This window comes from Pimephales promelas, chromosome 12 (genome assembly GCF_988280905.1).
Source record: "Pimephales promelas chromosome 12, fPimPro1.hap1.1, whole genome shotgun sequence".
NCBI classification, from domain to species: Eukaryota; Metazoa; Chordata; class Actinopteri; order Cypriniformes; family Leuciscidae; genus Pimephales; species Pimephales promelas.
In genome coordinates, this window is record NC_142780.1 from 9,086,252 (window position 1) to 9,099,352 (window position 13,101).

The 13,101-nt window shown below is 38.4% G+C and overlaps 1 protein-coding gene across 3 annotated transcripts; it reads right to left on the minus strand.

The window, feature by feature from the left end:
- Positions 1-3,629: 3,629 nt before the first annotated feature.
- Positions 3,630-12,663, minus strand: LOC120476189 (uncharacterized). Of its 3 annotated transcripts, XM_089117462.1 has the most exons (9): positions 12,344-12,663; positions 11,447-11,891; positions 10,367-10,532; positions 8,790-8,993; positions 7,688-7,729; positions 6,894-6,935; positions 6,166-6,233; positions 5,575-5,618; positions 3,630-3,713 (listed from the first exon to the last, which is right to left on the minus strand). In XM_089117462.1, exons 2-9 carry the CDS (start codon positions 11,657-11,659, stop codon positions 3,650-3,652), a joined length of 843 nt encoding a protein of 280 aa, XP_088973588.1. In that variant the 5' UTR covers positions 11,660-11,891; positions 12,344-12,663; the 3' UTR covers positions 3,630-3,649. The 3 variants fall into 3 exon arrangements, 1 of the variants encoding a protein (XP_088973588.1); XR_016145674.1 differs by lacking the exons at positions 3,630-3,713; positions 6,166-6,233; positions 8,790-8,993; ... (1 more) ...; positions 11,447-11,891; positions 12,344-12,663 and adding exons at positions 5,045-5,475; positions 8,129-8,148; XR_005622082.2 differs by lacking the exons at positions 3,630-3,713; positions 6,894-6,935; positions 7,688-7,729; ... (2 more) ...; positions 11,447-11,891; positions 12,344-12,663 and adding an exon at positions 5,048-5,475.
- Positions 12,664-13,101: the final 438 nt, after the last annotated feature.

Here is a 13,101-nt window from a genome sequence, read left to right on the forward strand (position 1 = left end):
TAATAAAATCCAATAGCGGGATTAAACTTATAACTTAAATAACTTATTTATATGTGGAATCTTGTTTAATTTAATATCCCACTGTATCATTAATTCATTACTTTAATGCATGTCTTTTTTTCTTATTTTCAAACCAAGCTTGCTTGTAAACAAGTAATATCTATTATATGTAAGGTGTATGTTACATTTTCCTCGATTGCTGAAACACTATAACTATGGTTTTGAACAAAAATGTAAAAACCATAACACTGTTTATAAAAAAGCACACACTTTTCCGCAAACAAAAAACACTTGCTCAGTTTTGACACATGCTAAACTTTACACACATCCCTTCATTTTTCATTGCCTACAATGTTGTAATTTAGAAAGGCTTGCGTTCAGGACAGCTTCAGGTCAATTAGCACACAATCACCCAGGATCAGGAGGAAACACAAATAGTCAAAGCTGATCACACAGCAATCGAAACCTTCAATAGATCGATGGAAGGGATAAGATGAGAGGGGGAGGGGAAAGGGAAAGAGACAAGCAGTCTCAGATGAGATTTGTGCCACTTTTGACCATGTTCTTGTCCATGGTATGACTATGAGGGAGGCTGGGCTACAAGTACGGCCAAACTGGAGTCACTTCACCGTCACCTCAATCATAAGAACCTTCAGGGAGGAAAACAGGTACAGTAGGTGAGCTTCAGACTGCTGTAGGATTAAAAAATAATCCAAGACATTTGAAATAGACATTACTGTGTTCCACCCTTTCTCTCAACCACAAGGACCATTTGGAGTTCCCAAAGACAGAGAGGGGCTGATAGTGATCAAGGCCTGAAGGCCAAGATTTGTGTACTTTGGGGGGTCAATGAATGTCACACCTCTATAACAATGGGGGAAGTGCAATTATCTGATTGGTGTGGTATTACAAATAGGTTTCCACTCCAATGGTATAAAAATTGATAAAGTTTATTAGATGATTATTGAGTCTCCAGCAAGAGTCTCCTTTCCTGATAGTCCTGTTTTCTCACATTTCAGCCTAGAGATTGAACTGTTTAGGTTGATTGGATTAGCTAGGGGAGACTTCCACCTTTTGTCTTTAATGGCTCTGGGATGGCTCTTTGGAACCAGAGTTCCTGGCCACTATCAGCATTTAAATAGTTATGCTGATTCAATTGGATTGGAAATGCCCTCAGAGTAGGGTGTGTTCCTATTTCATTTGCATGCTTTGTTTCAGAGTGACTCCACCCTATGTAAACTCCTCCCCTCTAAATGTATAAATTGCAAGGGAATCTTTCCCTTAGAGAGACGATGTTGAAATGACTGCAGCTACGAGCAATAAAGAACTTCTGCTTGGAAAACGTCCATTGTCTCCTGGTCTCCTCTGCTTCTAACATTTCGACAAGGAGAAAAGTTTCTAACATTGGTCAGTTTGAATGTCTTTGGGTTTTAGTCACATGGTCAGGGAAAGGATAAAAGAAGACTGTAACTGTTGCTCTGTCTCTCTGGCTGGGTAAGATTATCGGAATAAGTCATCATCTCATACATCTATTTTGTAACTATTTTAAGTGTAACCATAACCACATTTTGTCATTAAACCTTTTCAATTACAACTAATGTGCTAAATAGTTTTGATTTGGTATTGACTTTGAAGTGCTACCTATTGCAATACAATACTGTCACTGTCTATAGCAACGCTCTCCCACATATTAAGCTATTGTAAATCCACTTATTTCCATTGTTGGTATAAGTGGCAGTGGGTGGAATAGACAAGAAATGTACAGTTTTACCAGCTTGCTGATAACATTTCTTTAATCATTCAGCAGTCTTGCAGCCTGAACCCCTGCAAGAAATCAACCCTTACACTGCTCTCTTACTGTAACTTTTGACTCACAATAGAGACATGTACGGTAGCTGTTGCACTACTACTGTAATGAAAAGAAATGCATCAAATTCCCTCATACAGATAGAGTTTCTGTATGCTTTCATTTTCTAAAAAAGGATGCATTATAGTTACAGTAAAAAGTGCTTCTAGCCTTCTAGCATAGTATTACACGATGGAATGGAAGAAGCCTGTCTGGACATTTCATTTCATGTGGATCAACATGGTTATTTTGCCTCAGGTTAATGTAATAAACTGTTGCTTGTCATCATCATTATGGCAAGGACAAACAATATCCCAATAATAAAGATTTCCAAAATCTGTGATATGCTCTCCAGATCAAGACATTCACAATAAATCAAAATGTTTTTTTTTTTTTTTTTTTTTACTAATTTACTGACAAATTTACTGTTTTATTTTACTTTTTACTGACAAATACTGTTCAATTCTAGAAACTAAAACCTGGTGATCCAGATAGGCTGTATCTTTATAATTAAATCTGTGTGTGTCATGGTGTGGGTTCATGTCTTGTGTCCCCCCCATTTTTGTGAATTTGGTTCAGTCCTGTTCCAGTTTTCCCGCCCCTTGTTTGTGTTCACGTTTACAACCTGTGTTGTTAATTTGGGTGTGTGTCTTCTTGTCTGTCATGTGATTCCGTTTGCCATGTGTCTTGTTAATTGGCTTCATGCACGGCAGTATTTCCGGTGAAGGTTTAATGATGCTCGACTTCCGCCGATCGTAGTCCAATGCAATGGCCATAATATATATTGAATTTTATACTCCATGGTTATACTAAAGAAACGTTAGTCACAAAAACATATAAAACAGACACACCTCGTCGTGTTTATGCTTCTTTTTTGAATTATATTAAATAAACATAACTATATATAAAATTACATCTAAAGGTATGAACGTTTAGTTTCAAAGACAGGAGGACAGTAAATTTTAAGGACTCTGCCATAATCCCACAACCGGAAGCTGTAGAGCATCCAGGATCCTTGCGTCAAATGCAGAACGTATGCGTGCATAAGCCCATTGATCATTGTTCTCAGGTGTTTCTTATTAGCCACGCCCCCTTGTTATCTTGTTTGCCTGTGTATTTAAGCCCTGTGTTCAGTCTTTGTGAGTTCTTGTTGGTTGTTTTGTCCCCCCGAGTCCTGTTTCCTGCACTGTTTGACGTTTAGTTATATAAACGTGCTGCATTTGGATCCTGCTTCATTTGGATCCTGCTTCTCCCTTGCTTCAACCACTTCATGACAGTGTGGTTGTGTCTGTTGTGTGTGTGTGTCTGTGAGAGATAATACAATCAAGATATGACATATGGAACAGGTACTTCACCCAACAAGCAGCTCCATACAGTTCTATTCACCATCTTTTTAAATACATAAAACCATTCATTTTATTTGGATAAATTGTTTGTTTTTTTTGTTTTTTTTTGATCAGATTTACCATTTGTTATTTGTTTGCGCTGGTCAATTATGAACAAAAAATTCAAAAATTAAAGATAATGTAATGAGTATAAAGAAGGTCACATTTTTTGGAACTTCATATTTATGCTTCATGTCAATCAAGCCATGAGGCTGTATTTCTTGACTGTGAGGTTAAGTGAACTTAAGCAAAGACAAAAGAACACGAAATCCAGCAAACCCTTTAAGATTAAACTCCAGGTCACATTCTTGGAGATTTTCACCTTTTCACTACAGAAAGATGAGATATGACTTCAAATGCAGCACAGAAACAATGTAATAAATAGGCTGAAACCAAAATGGAGTTCAAAACATACATTTTATTTATTTTCATTATTTCGGAGAGAATCCTTTGGCTGCCAGGAATTGGCCCACTGCTCACCACTAAAAACAGAAGGTATTTTTCTGTTACTGGTTTTCCAATAAACTTGCATCATTACCGAACATGTCTTGGTAACACTTTATTTTGATAGTCCACTTTAGACATTCTACTAACTATAAGTAACTTTTCAACTACATTAACTAACTGTCATTAGAGTATTAGTAGACTGTCAGCTTACTGTCAGCTCTGCTAACACTTTATTTTGTTGGTTCCCCAACAGACATTTAACTGACTATAAGTAACTTGGCGAATACAGGTAAACTTGTTCTCCTAACCCAAAGCCTAACACCTAACCATAACCTAACAGTCTACTGACAGTCTACTATAATATACTAATACTTTAATCAGTTAGTTGACATGTAGTCGAAAAGTTACTTATAATTAGTATAACATCTAAAGTGACTATCGAAATAAAGTGTAACCCATGACTTTTACAAGTACAACAGTTTAATTTTCCATCTATGATGTAATTAACCTTCATGCATGCATTAATGGTGGTGGTCCTTCATAGATGGATAAAAACTGTTGTACTTATAAAAGACATGTCAGGTAATGATTAAGGGTGTCACGATTTCAATTTTAAATTGAAATCGATCGAAATTAATTCACAATATTGAACTTCGAATTTAAAAAATGGAATCGTCGTTTCTGCCACACCCCAATGTCACGTCCAATCGGCTTTCCAAGCGGAAAAAACACGTGTGTTGATTAAGTGCTGCGAGTCTATAGTCAACCTCCTTTAACTTAGCTACAGCCATTCAAAAGATAGCATGGCAACTGCAGATGCAGGAGACCCATCGGCAGAACTTAATCCCCCTCCTCTTTCATTGAAGTCGCAGGTGTGGAATTCTTTTTTGATTTCCACTGAGTTATGTTGACAACGTTCGGCGTTCGTACGGAGCCCCTCTAGTCCCACTTTGGTAAAAAAAATTAATTATAACTATCTCGTGGCCTCAAGATAGTAACTCGTGGCCTCAAGATAGTAACTCGTGGCCACAAGATAGTAACTCGTGGCCTCAAGTTACTAACTCGTGGCCTCAAGATACTAACTCGTGGCCTCAAGATACTAACTCGTGGCCTCAAGATACTATCGCGTGGCCTCAAGATACTATCGCGTGGCCTCAAGATACTAACTCTATCTTGAGGCCACGAGTTAGTATCTTGAGGCCACGAGTTACTATCTTGAGGCCACGAGTTACTATCTTGTGGCCACGAGTTACTATCTTGAGGCCACGAGTTACTATCTTGAGGCCACGAGTTACTATCTTGAGGCCACGAGTTACTATCTTGTGGCCACGAGTTACTATCTTGAGGCCACAAGATAGTTATAATTAATTTTTTTTACCAAAGTGGGACTAGAGGGGCTCCGTACGTTCGCTCTTCAAAAAAGCCATAATTTGCAGACAATTCAAGTCTCGCGGAAGTTCCCGGAGTGTCCCGCATATTGATAGCGGCTCCCTAATGCACGCAAATTAGTTAAAATCTCCCGGAATCTAGAGAGAGCGAGCAAGAGAGACAGAAAAAAACTGTGCTCTTAACCGTATTGCGTCCACCGCAGAGAGGGAGAGAGCGAGAGACCTTGTGTGTGTGCCTCATGAAGCGCATGTAAGACAGAGAGCATCCTGATTGGCCGATTGATAAAATTCGAGAATCGAATCAAACCGTGACCTTAGAATCGAAAATGTAATCGAATCGAGGATTTGGAGAATCGTGACACCTCTAGTAATGATGTGTGCTTTACATTTGTTAAAAGGCTTGTTTAATCTGAAACAGAACAGATAAATAAAACATTATTAAGTTTATTAAAGTAAATAAATAATGAATGCATTAATTCATTAATCAGAAGAACAGAAAAATACATACCATACTGGACAGGGCTCCCAGTCAACCAAAATTTCTTCTTTGCCCTATGAAGAAAATTATTTTTTTCTTAGTATAAGGCTATTATGTCTGGTTAGGCATTGAGTTTAATTGATACAATGTGTCATTATTTTCAGTAGACACTTCTTCCTAAACTATAATTTTTCTTCCTAAACTGTAATTCAAAAAGACTAAACACTGGTCTTATGGTCTGAATAACATGCACAGTTGATAATTGAAAAATTTGAATATTGTGGAAAAGTTTTGTCAAATTTTGATGATTATGGCTTACAGCTTATGAAAACCCCAAATTCAAAATCTCAGAAAATTTAAAATTACATACAATCAATAAAAAAAGAAGGATTTTAAATACAGAAATGTCAGCCCTCTGAAAAGTATAATCATGCATATGTATATATTTCTATATACTATATATACACCTTTTAATTTGAATTACTGAAATAAGTGGACTTTTGCATGATATTCAAATTTTTCCAAGTTTAACCTGTATTTGTCAACACAAGGAAGTTTCTAAATCCTATATTTCACTCTGCATACCGCCTACACTCTGCAGTTCCTTCATGACTGTCTAACCTTTCTCACTCTTTCTTTTACAACACTCCTGATGGGGAAAGCCTCTAGGCGAGTGTGGTAGGAACAATCTGTGAACATCAAAAACACGTTTCAAATATTTCTTAGATAGATTAGGAACAAAATAAACACAACTATGAAGATTTAAGTAGCGAACAGACTTGCAAGGATGAGAAGTGATGTTTATCACTAATTAAAAAAAAATGTATAAATGGAACCAACTTACTCTAAGTTCCAATGTGGTATGCTTGCTTTAATAACCATACTACTGCAAAGTCAACCCTCACAACTGAGAATACTCCACTGCTGCTGCTTCCAATACTTGACTTTATTTTGGTAAAATTAGACTAACTAAGCCTGTTGGATTTATAGGTGGTCCATTGTACTAATCTCAATAATATTAATCCCTTCCTATTCTATATCTATTATGAATAATCATGTGTCAATAATCAATAGTCATGTGTGCTACACTGGACTAGCTGGACTGGTCACGACATTTGCATATTGTTGCACTGTTGTGGATTTGACTGCTTGTATTGTAAATATTGTATTTATATGCAAGTCGCTTTGGATAAAAGCGTTTGCTAAATTATTAAATAAATAAATAAAATTGTGACTAATTGTCTGTTGTAATTGGTTAAAAAAATAAGCAATTGAACTATAGCAAATAAACAGGGGTAAAAGTTGTAATGTATAGCAAAGTATCAATCATTGCATTTACATGCACTTACTCTTTTGTGGCCTTTTTCTTTCAGGCATATGCCTTGGTCCCCCTGTGGGACATAAGATTACAGTCCAGTCATATATCCACTCAGAATTTTTTTTTTACAATAATTAGACAAAATGCACTTTGTACGGTCCTTTCAACAGAAATATTTGTTCCTGGTGTGTCTAGAGACCCCTGAAATATGAGAAAAGACCACCCTCTCTTTTAGTTAAAGGGTTAGTTTACCCAAAAATGAAAATTCTGTCAGTATTTACTCACCCTCATGTTGTTCCAAACCTCTATGTGTTTATTTGTTCTGCTGAAAACAAAGGAAGATATTTGGAAGAATGTTTTAATCAAACAGATCTCAATCCCCATTGATTTCCATAGTACTATGGTAGTCAATGGGGAATGAGATCTGTTTGATTACTAAACACATAGAGGTTTGGAACAACATGAGGGTGAGTAAATACTGACAGAATTTTCATTTTTGGGTGAACTAACCTTTTAATATGTGTGCAATCACGCTGTTTATATTTACCTCCACATTTTACATCACATGCAGGCTCATTAGAATAGTAATCATAGGCTTATAGAATACTCCATCTAAAACGACTAATTTCAAACAGGGTCTGCATAAATCATGCAAAGCTACTCAAGTGGAGTATCAGAATAAAAATATAGAACTGGAAATTAGCATAATAGGTCCCCTTTAAATAATATTTTATTTATTTATTTACTTAAGAGAATCTGCTTGACTAATGAGGTATGGTAACAATTCTCAGAACCACCAATACCCTACAAATATTTTTTACATACCTGACTTTTTCCTTTTGCCCCTGGCTGACCCTGTGAAGACAGCTGTGGGTTTGGAGAAAGAAAATTAATCGTATAACAAATAAATCTTTAACTTATTATTTAAAATACTGGAAGATCACAACATTGCACAAGTGTGGAAGTGCATGTATTAATAGGTGTAAAGTACATGTATTCTTATTGTGATTGAATTAAGGTTGCTCAATTAACTCCAAGTGTATCTTTTTCTCGCTTGGGTCCATCCTGTTTTTAATAATCCTAATTTGTTTAAACAAGTGCATGGTGTGTTTGAGTTCATTTCCCATACTTGACATAATGCATCCTGCATTGTGACTATTTCATATGCGAGTCGATCAAGTCGAGTTAAGTTAAGGTAACCCATGGATCAAACACTTTAGGCCTTTACACATATTAACTGTAATTTTTTTAATTTGTTCTAATTACCTTGCCCCTCCGGGGGGGTCGCCTGTTCGCCCTGACGCTCCGGGGGGGTCGCCTGCTCGCCCTGACCCTCCGGGGGGGTCGCCTGTTCGCCCTGACCCTCCGGGGGGGTCGCCTGTTCGCCCTGACCCTCCGGGGGGGTCGCCTGCTCGCCCTGACCCTCTGGGGGGGTCGCCTGCTCGCCCTGACGCTCCGGGGGGATCGCCTGCTCGCCCTGACCCTCTGGGGGGGTCGCCTGCTCGCCCTGACGCTCCGGGGGGGTCGCCTGCTCGCCCTGACGCTCCGGGGGGGTCGCCTGCTCGCCCTGACCCTCTGGGGGGGTCGCCTGCTCGCCCTGACGCTCCGGGGGGGTCGCCTGCTCGCCCTGACCCTCTGGGGGGGTCGCCTGTTCGCCCTGACGCTCCGGGGGGGTCGCCTGCTCGCCCTGACGCTCCGGGGGGGGTCGCCTGCTCGCCCTGACGCTCCGGGGGGGTCGCCTGCTCGCCCTGACGCTCCGGGGGGGTCGCCTGCTCGCCCTGACCCTCTGGGGGGGTCGCCTGCTCGCCCTGACGCTCCGGGGGGGTCGCCTGCTCGCCCTGACCCTCTGGGGGGGTCGCCTGTTCGCCCTGACGCTCCGGGGGGGTCGCCTGCTCGCCCTGACGCTCCGGGGGGGTCGCCTGCTCGCCCTGACGCTCCGGGGGGGTCGCCTGTTCGCCCTGACGCTCCGGGGGGGTCGCCTGCTCGCCCTGACGCTCCGTGGGGCTCGCCTGCTCGCCCTGACCCTCCGGGGGGGTCGCCTGCTCGCCTTCTTCTGGTTCTTCTTCTGGATCACAAGGTGTGAGCTGCAGCGTAATCAGCTGGTCGTTGCCACTTGAATCCTGGGTCCAACCTGTGCAAGTTAAACAAGTGTTATGTTTTGCTTATTTAAAACATAGAGGTTAACCATAAGCTTGATCTATACTTGTTTTTAGTGTTAATCTTTTTGAATCATATAGTCCAAATTTTCCACAAACAAATTTGAAGGCACTTTTGATTGCAGGATAACTATTGAGAGTCTACTGGATGTATTATACTACTATGATTTTATTCACGCTGCTAGGCAGTCTGGATACCATGGACCAGATTTTCGCCTCAGCGAGGGGACCAATCACAGAACGGGGAGGGAGCAGCAAGATGATGACGACGTCTATGCGACACACCGAAGCTGTTTGTTTATATCTATGGATCCAACATGGAAACGCAAAGTTACCTTTCGATGCAGCCTTAGATATTGTTGGCAATATTCGCTGAACGCCACTGTGTACACATAAATCTCCGACCCATCATCTTCTTCCTCCTCTAATTTCTGTCGCTCTACATACATCATCTGGTATAATTGAAACAACTGGCTATGAGCTACGTACAAGCACATTTGATAGACATCCGTAGCATCCAATAAACTGTTCTGGGCATTTGTAAACCACGCCTCAAATACGAGAAAATTAACATGCGTTTCCCAGAACACGTCTCAATGAGACGAGGCTAAGTTTGTAGTGTATCCAGCCAACATTTGAAAATTTTCATTAATGATCTACATTTTAGCACTGTCCTTGATTTTGTTTCATTGAGTATATACTGTATAGATTCATTATCATTTGACCACCCAGTGACCAAAACGGGTCTTTGCAAATTTCATGTGTTAAATTAGTAGGTCAGTTAACGTAGTGTGATAGCGTAGAGCTACGTCACACGTAGGCTCATTATTGGCCGATGCTGGTGTGCGTGTGATGCGTGTGACGTACAATAACAGAAGCTTACGCTATTAAACTAGTAACCTGACTCGAGGCAGAGAGAGAAATAAAAGAATAGAATCATTCCCTCAAGAAGCCTATGGACTAGTATGCAGGAGTGATCTTAATATCTTAAATATCTTAATTTGTGTTCCAAAGATGAACGAAGGTCTTACGGGGTTGGAACAACACAAGGAAGTTAGTTCACAAGGAAGTGAATAGTTGAAATAAAGTCGTTATTTTTGTTTGTTTTTGCGCACAAAAGTGTTCTCGTCGTTTGATAAAGTTAAAATGTAGCCACTGTAGTCACTTGGACTATTTTAAGATGGACGAAGGTCTTACGGGGTTGGAACAACATGAGGGTGAGTAAATACTGACAGAATTTTCATTTTTGGGTGAACTAACCCTTTAAGTTTTAAACATTAATAAAATATTTTGCGTACTCAACAAAAGTTGTGAACCGTGACTTTAAAATACAGTGTGTGCATCTCACCTTCACAAAGATATTCATAAAATGAACCTATCTTCTGAAGGTAGTCCTTGGCATAGGCGGAGAGTGTGCAGCGGGGGGTCAAAATTTCACACTTGAATGTTTTTTTGTTGGTCTCCTTTCCAAGAAGGAGAAGTGGCTTATATCCAATGGCATGGAGTTTCTCCAGCTGCAATGACAAAATTGTATATTTACTGTTTAAAGTAATAGAAAAACAACAAAAAATAACTAAGCTATTTAACTAACTAATTATTAAGAGAATATAACATTATTGATGACAGCATCCAGGTTCCTGCCATTCAAAATTTGTAACCTAATGGTGAGTTTAGCTTATGTATAATCTAGTATGTGCAAACAGGAAAGGCTCATACAGTAGCAACAAAAACCAACTCTAAAACATCAGAAAGATGAATCTGACACCATGAGGGTACAATATGACTTTTTGTAACATTAGTAGTTTGGGTTTTGCACGTACGTTGACAATATCATGTAACCATTGTGCAACTGGACAATGACAACCTAAAGATTTATTAAAAATAAAGGCAGAAACTTAATGATTACATTATCAGATGGGTGAATGCTGCACATATTTAGCTAACCATGCACATTGTAAATTGCTATGAGTAGTACAGTATGAATGCAGTTAATTTGTTATTTCTCATCCACTCAATAATAAAATGTTTGATTATTATATTGCACCTGTAATTCTGTCATAATGCATGCCTGTATTTGTTATGAACTCAATAATTCCTGGATATAAATTATGTTTGCTGTGTGTTCAAATTTTGCTCTGGTAGATAATTTAGGTCTGTGATGTATTACTGTGAATAAGTGATTACTTAAGGGATCACAATTCACAATTTCACAATTACATCTGCCTTCTAAAATTGATAGTTAAATTGTACTTTTAAATTAGTTTTGATGACACAGGGTCATTGAAAAAAATATTGATCTATATTTGCAAAAAATAATGTCTTTCTGACCTTGCACTAACATGCTCACTTAACAAATGGTACCACTGAATGTACTTCCTAGACCTAGATGATATGGACAGTTTAATGTCATGTATGAAATTGTACGTACCATGATATTGGCTTCATCCTTGATGGATGCCATGTTGTGGTTTTTCTTGTGACCACTCACCCATTCCTCTCGCTTCTCATCAAACCTCTGAAGCTTTTTCTTGAGGCGCTGTTTCAGAGGCTGCTCCTTTTTGCAATGTGTGCATATTTTTTGAGCACAAAATAAAATGCCCTGGCAAAAGGGGCAGATCTTTTTTGTAGACCCCCCTGGCATAATAAGTGGACAGACAGACAGACAGACAGGCAAAGACAAAAGAACAAGCAACAGATAAAGACTGTGAGATAGATAAAGATTGAAAAGATAGACAGAAATATATATAGTGAGAGAACAGAGAGGATGTAAGATATAGAAAGTAATGAAGAGATAGAGGTTGGCTCTTAAAAGTGCCTTTGGGTTTTTAAAATCAGGTTCAGATATGTTCGACAGGTGATATGTTTGACAGGATCTGCAGGGAGAACAACAAAAAATGTTAATTATGTAGCTATGTTGATAGGATTTAAAAAGTGTACCCTGTAATAGATTTTTTCTTATAAATGCTTAGGATAAATAAATACAGATTCATGCTGTTCCTATGCTTCCTGTGCTACTGTTAAAAATTATTTTAATGGCGCAATTAATATTATTAATTGTTATTTAAGTGAAATTACTGAACTTAAATATACAAGTTTGTTAAAAATCATCATTAAAGAAGAAAATTTCAAATGGCATTTAGAGGCTTTTGCATCTGAACTCTTCATATATGTATATATATATATATATATATATATATATATATATCACCTAGATCTAGGCCTAGAAAATGTTTATATATATATATATAAACTCGTAATTTTATTAATTTGGACGTGTAATGCTTATGAATTAATTTTGCTTAACAGGCTGCTGTAAGCGACTTACCGTGGTGGAATCGCGCTGGGCAATGGTTTCTCCGATGGTCGCACACAGTGACGTGTTGCTCAAAATTGCGCCAAAATATCAATCACAATTAAAAAGTGCAGTCTTAATATTTTATATCCGTGCTCAATTTTAAAGTGGTCAGCGTAAAAGTTAAAGTGAATGAAACACGAGTATGTAGACATTACATTTAACACATATCACTTCCCAGAATGCATCGCTTTGCCAAAGGATATGTCCATATAAAGCAATATAAATATTTCTGCAGTTTATTACAACTTCATAATACGTATTGGGATGAAAGTTCTATAAAAGTAGGCTAATCGTTTTTTTTTTTGTTTTTTTGGAGAAAAAAAAATCAAAGTAGGCTCCATATAAGCCATTGCAAATTGAATTACCATCGACAAAATATCCCACAATAAATTAAGACGTGTTTTAAGCCTACAGCAAATATGCAATCCTGCAATTAAGTTATGTCGTTTTAATGTAGTCCAAAATTATGTCAAAAAGAGAGGGAAAAACTTAATTTTCCCACAAATAAGGCATGTTTTAAGCATATAGAAAATATACTGTCCTGTAATGTAATTTTAATGGAGCCCCAAATTATATTATTATTTAATATATTATTGTCAAGTGACGAATAGCGGTGAGACCATGTTCCAAAGAAAGACGTGGTGCAGGCACGGAAAATACGTCCCTTTGAAATACATTAGATTTGAAATTCGTGTTGTCTGGCACGAAAAAAAGGGAGGAAATTCGTG

Bases quoted from the DNA above. Each gene is read 5' to 3' on its own strand.
- LOC120476189 (XM_089117462.1), bottom strand. From the start codon at position 11,659: ATGCCAGGGGGGTCTACAAAAAAGATCTGCCCCTTTTGCCAGGGCATT. The intron at 6,936-7,687 runs GTATGTAAAAAA...TATGTCCCACAG, and splicing joins GGGCAAAAGGAAAAAGTCAG to GGGGACCAAGGCATATGCCT. The intron at 6,234-6,893 runs GTAAGTGCATGT...TGATGTTCACAG, and splicing joins AAGAAAAAGGCCACAAAAGA to ATTGTTCCTACCACACTCGC.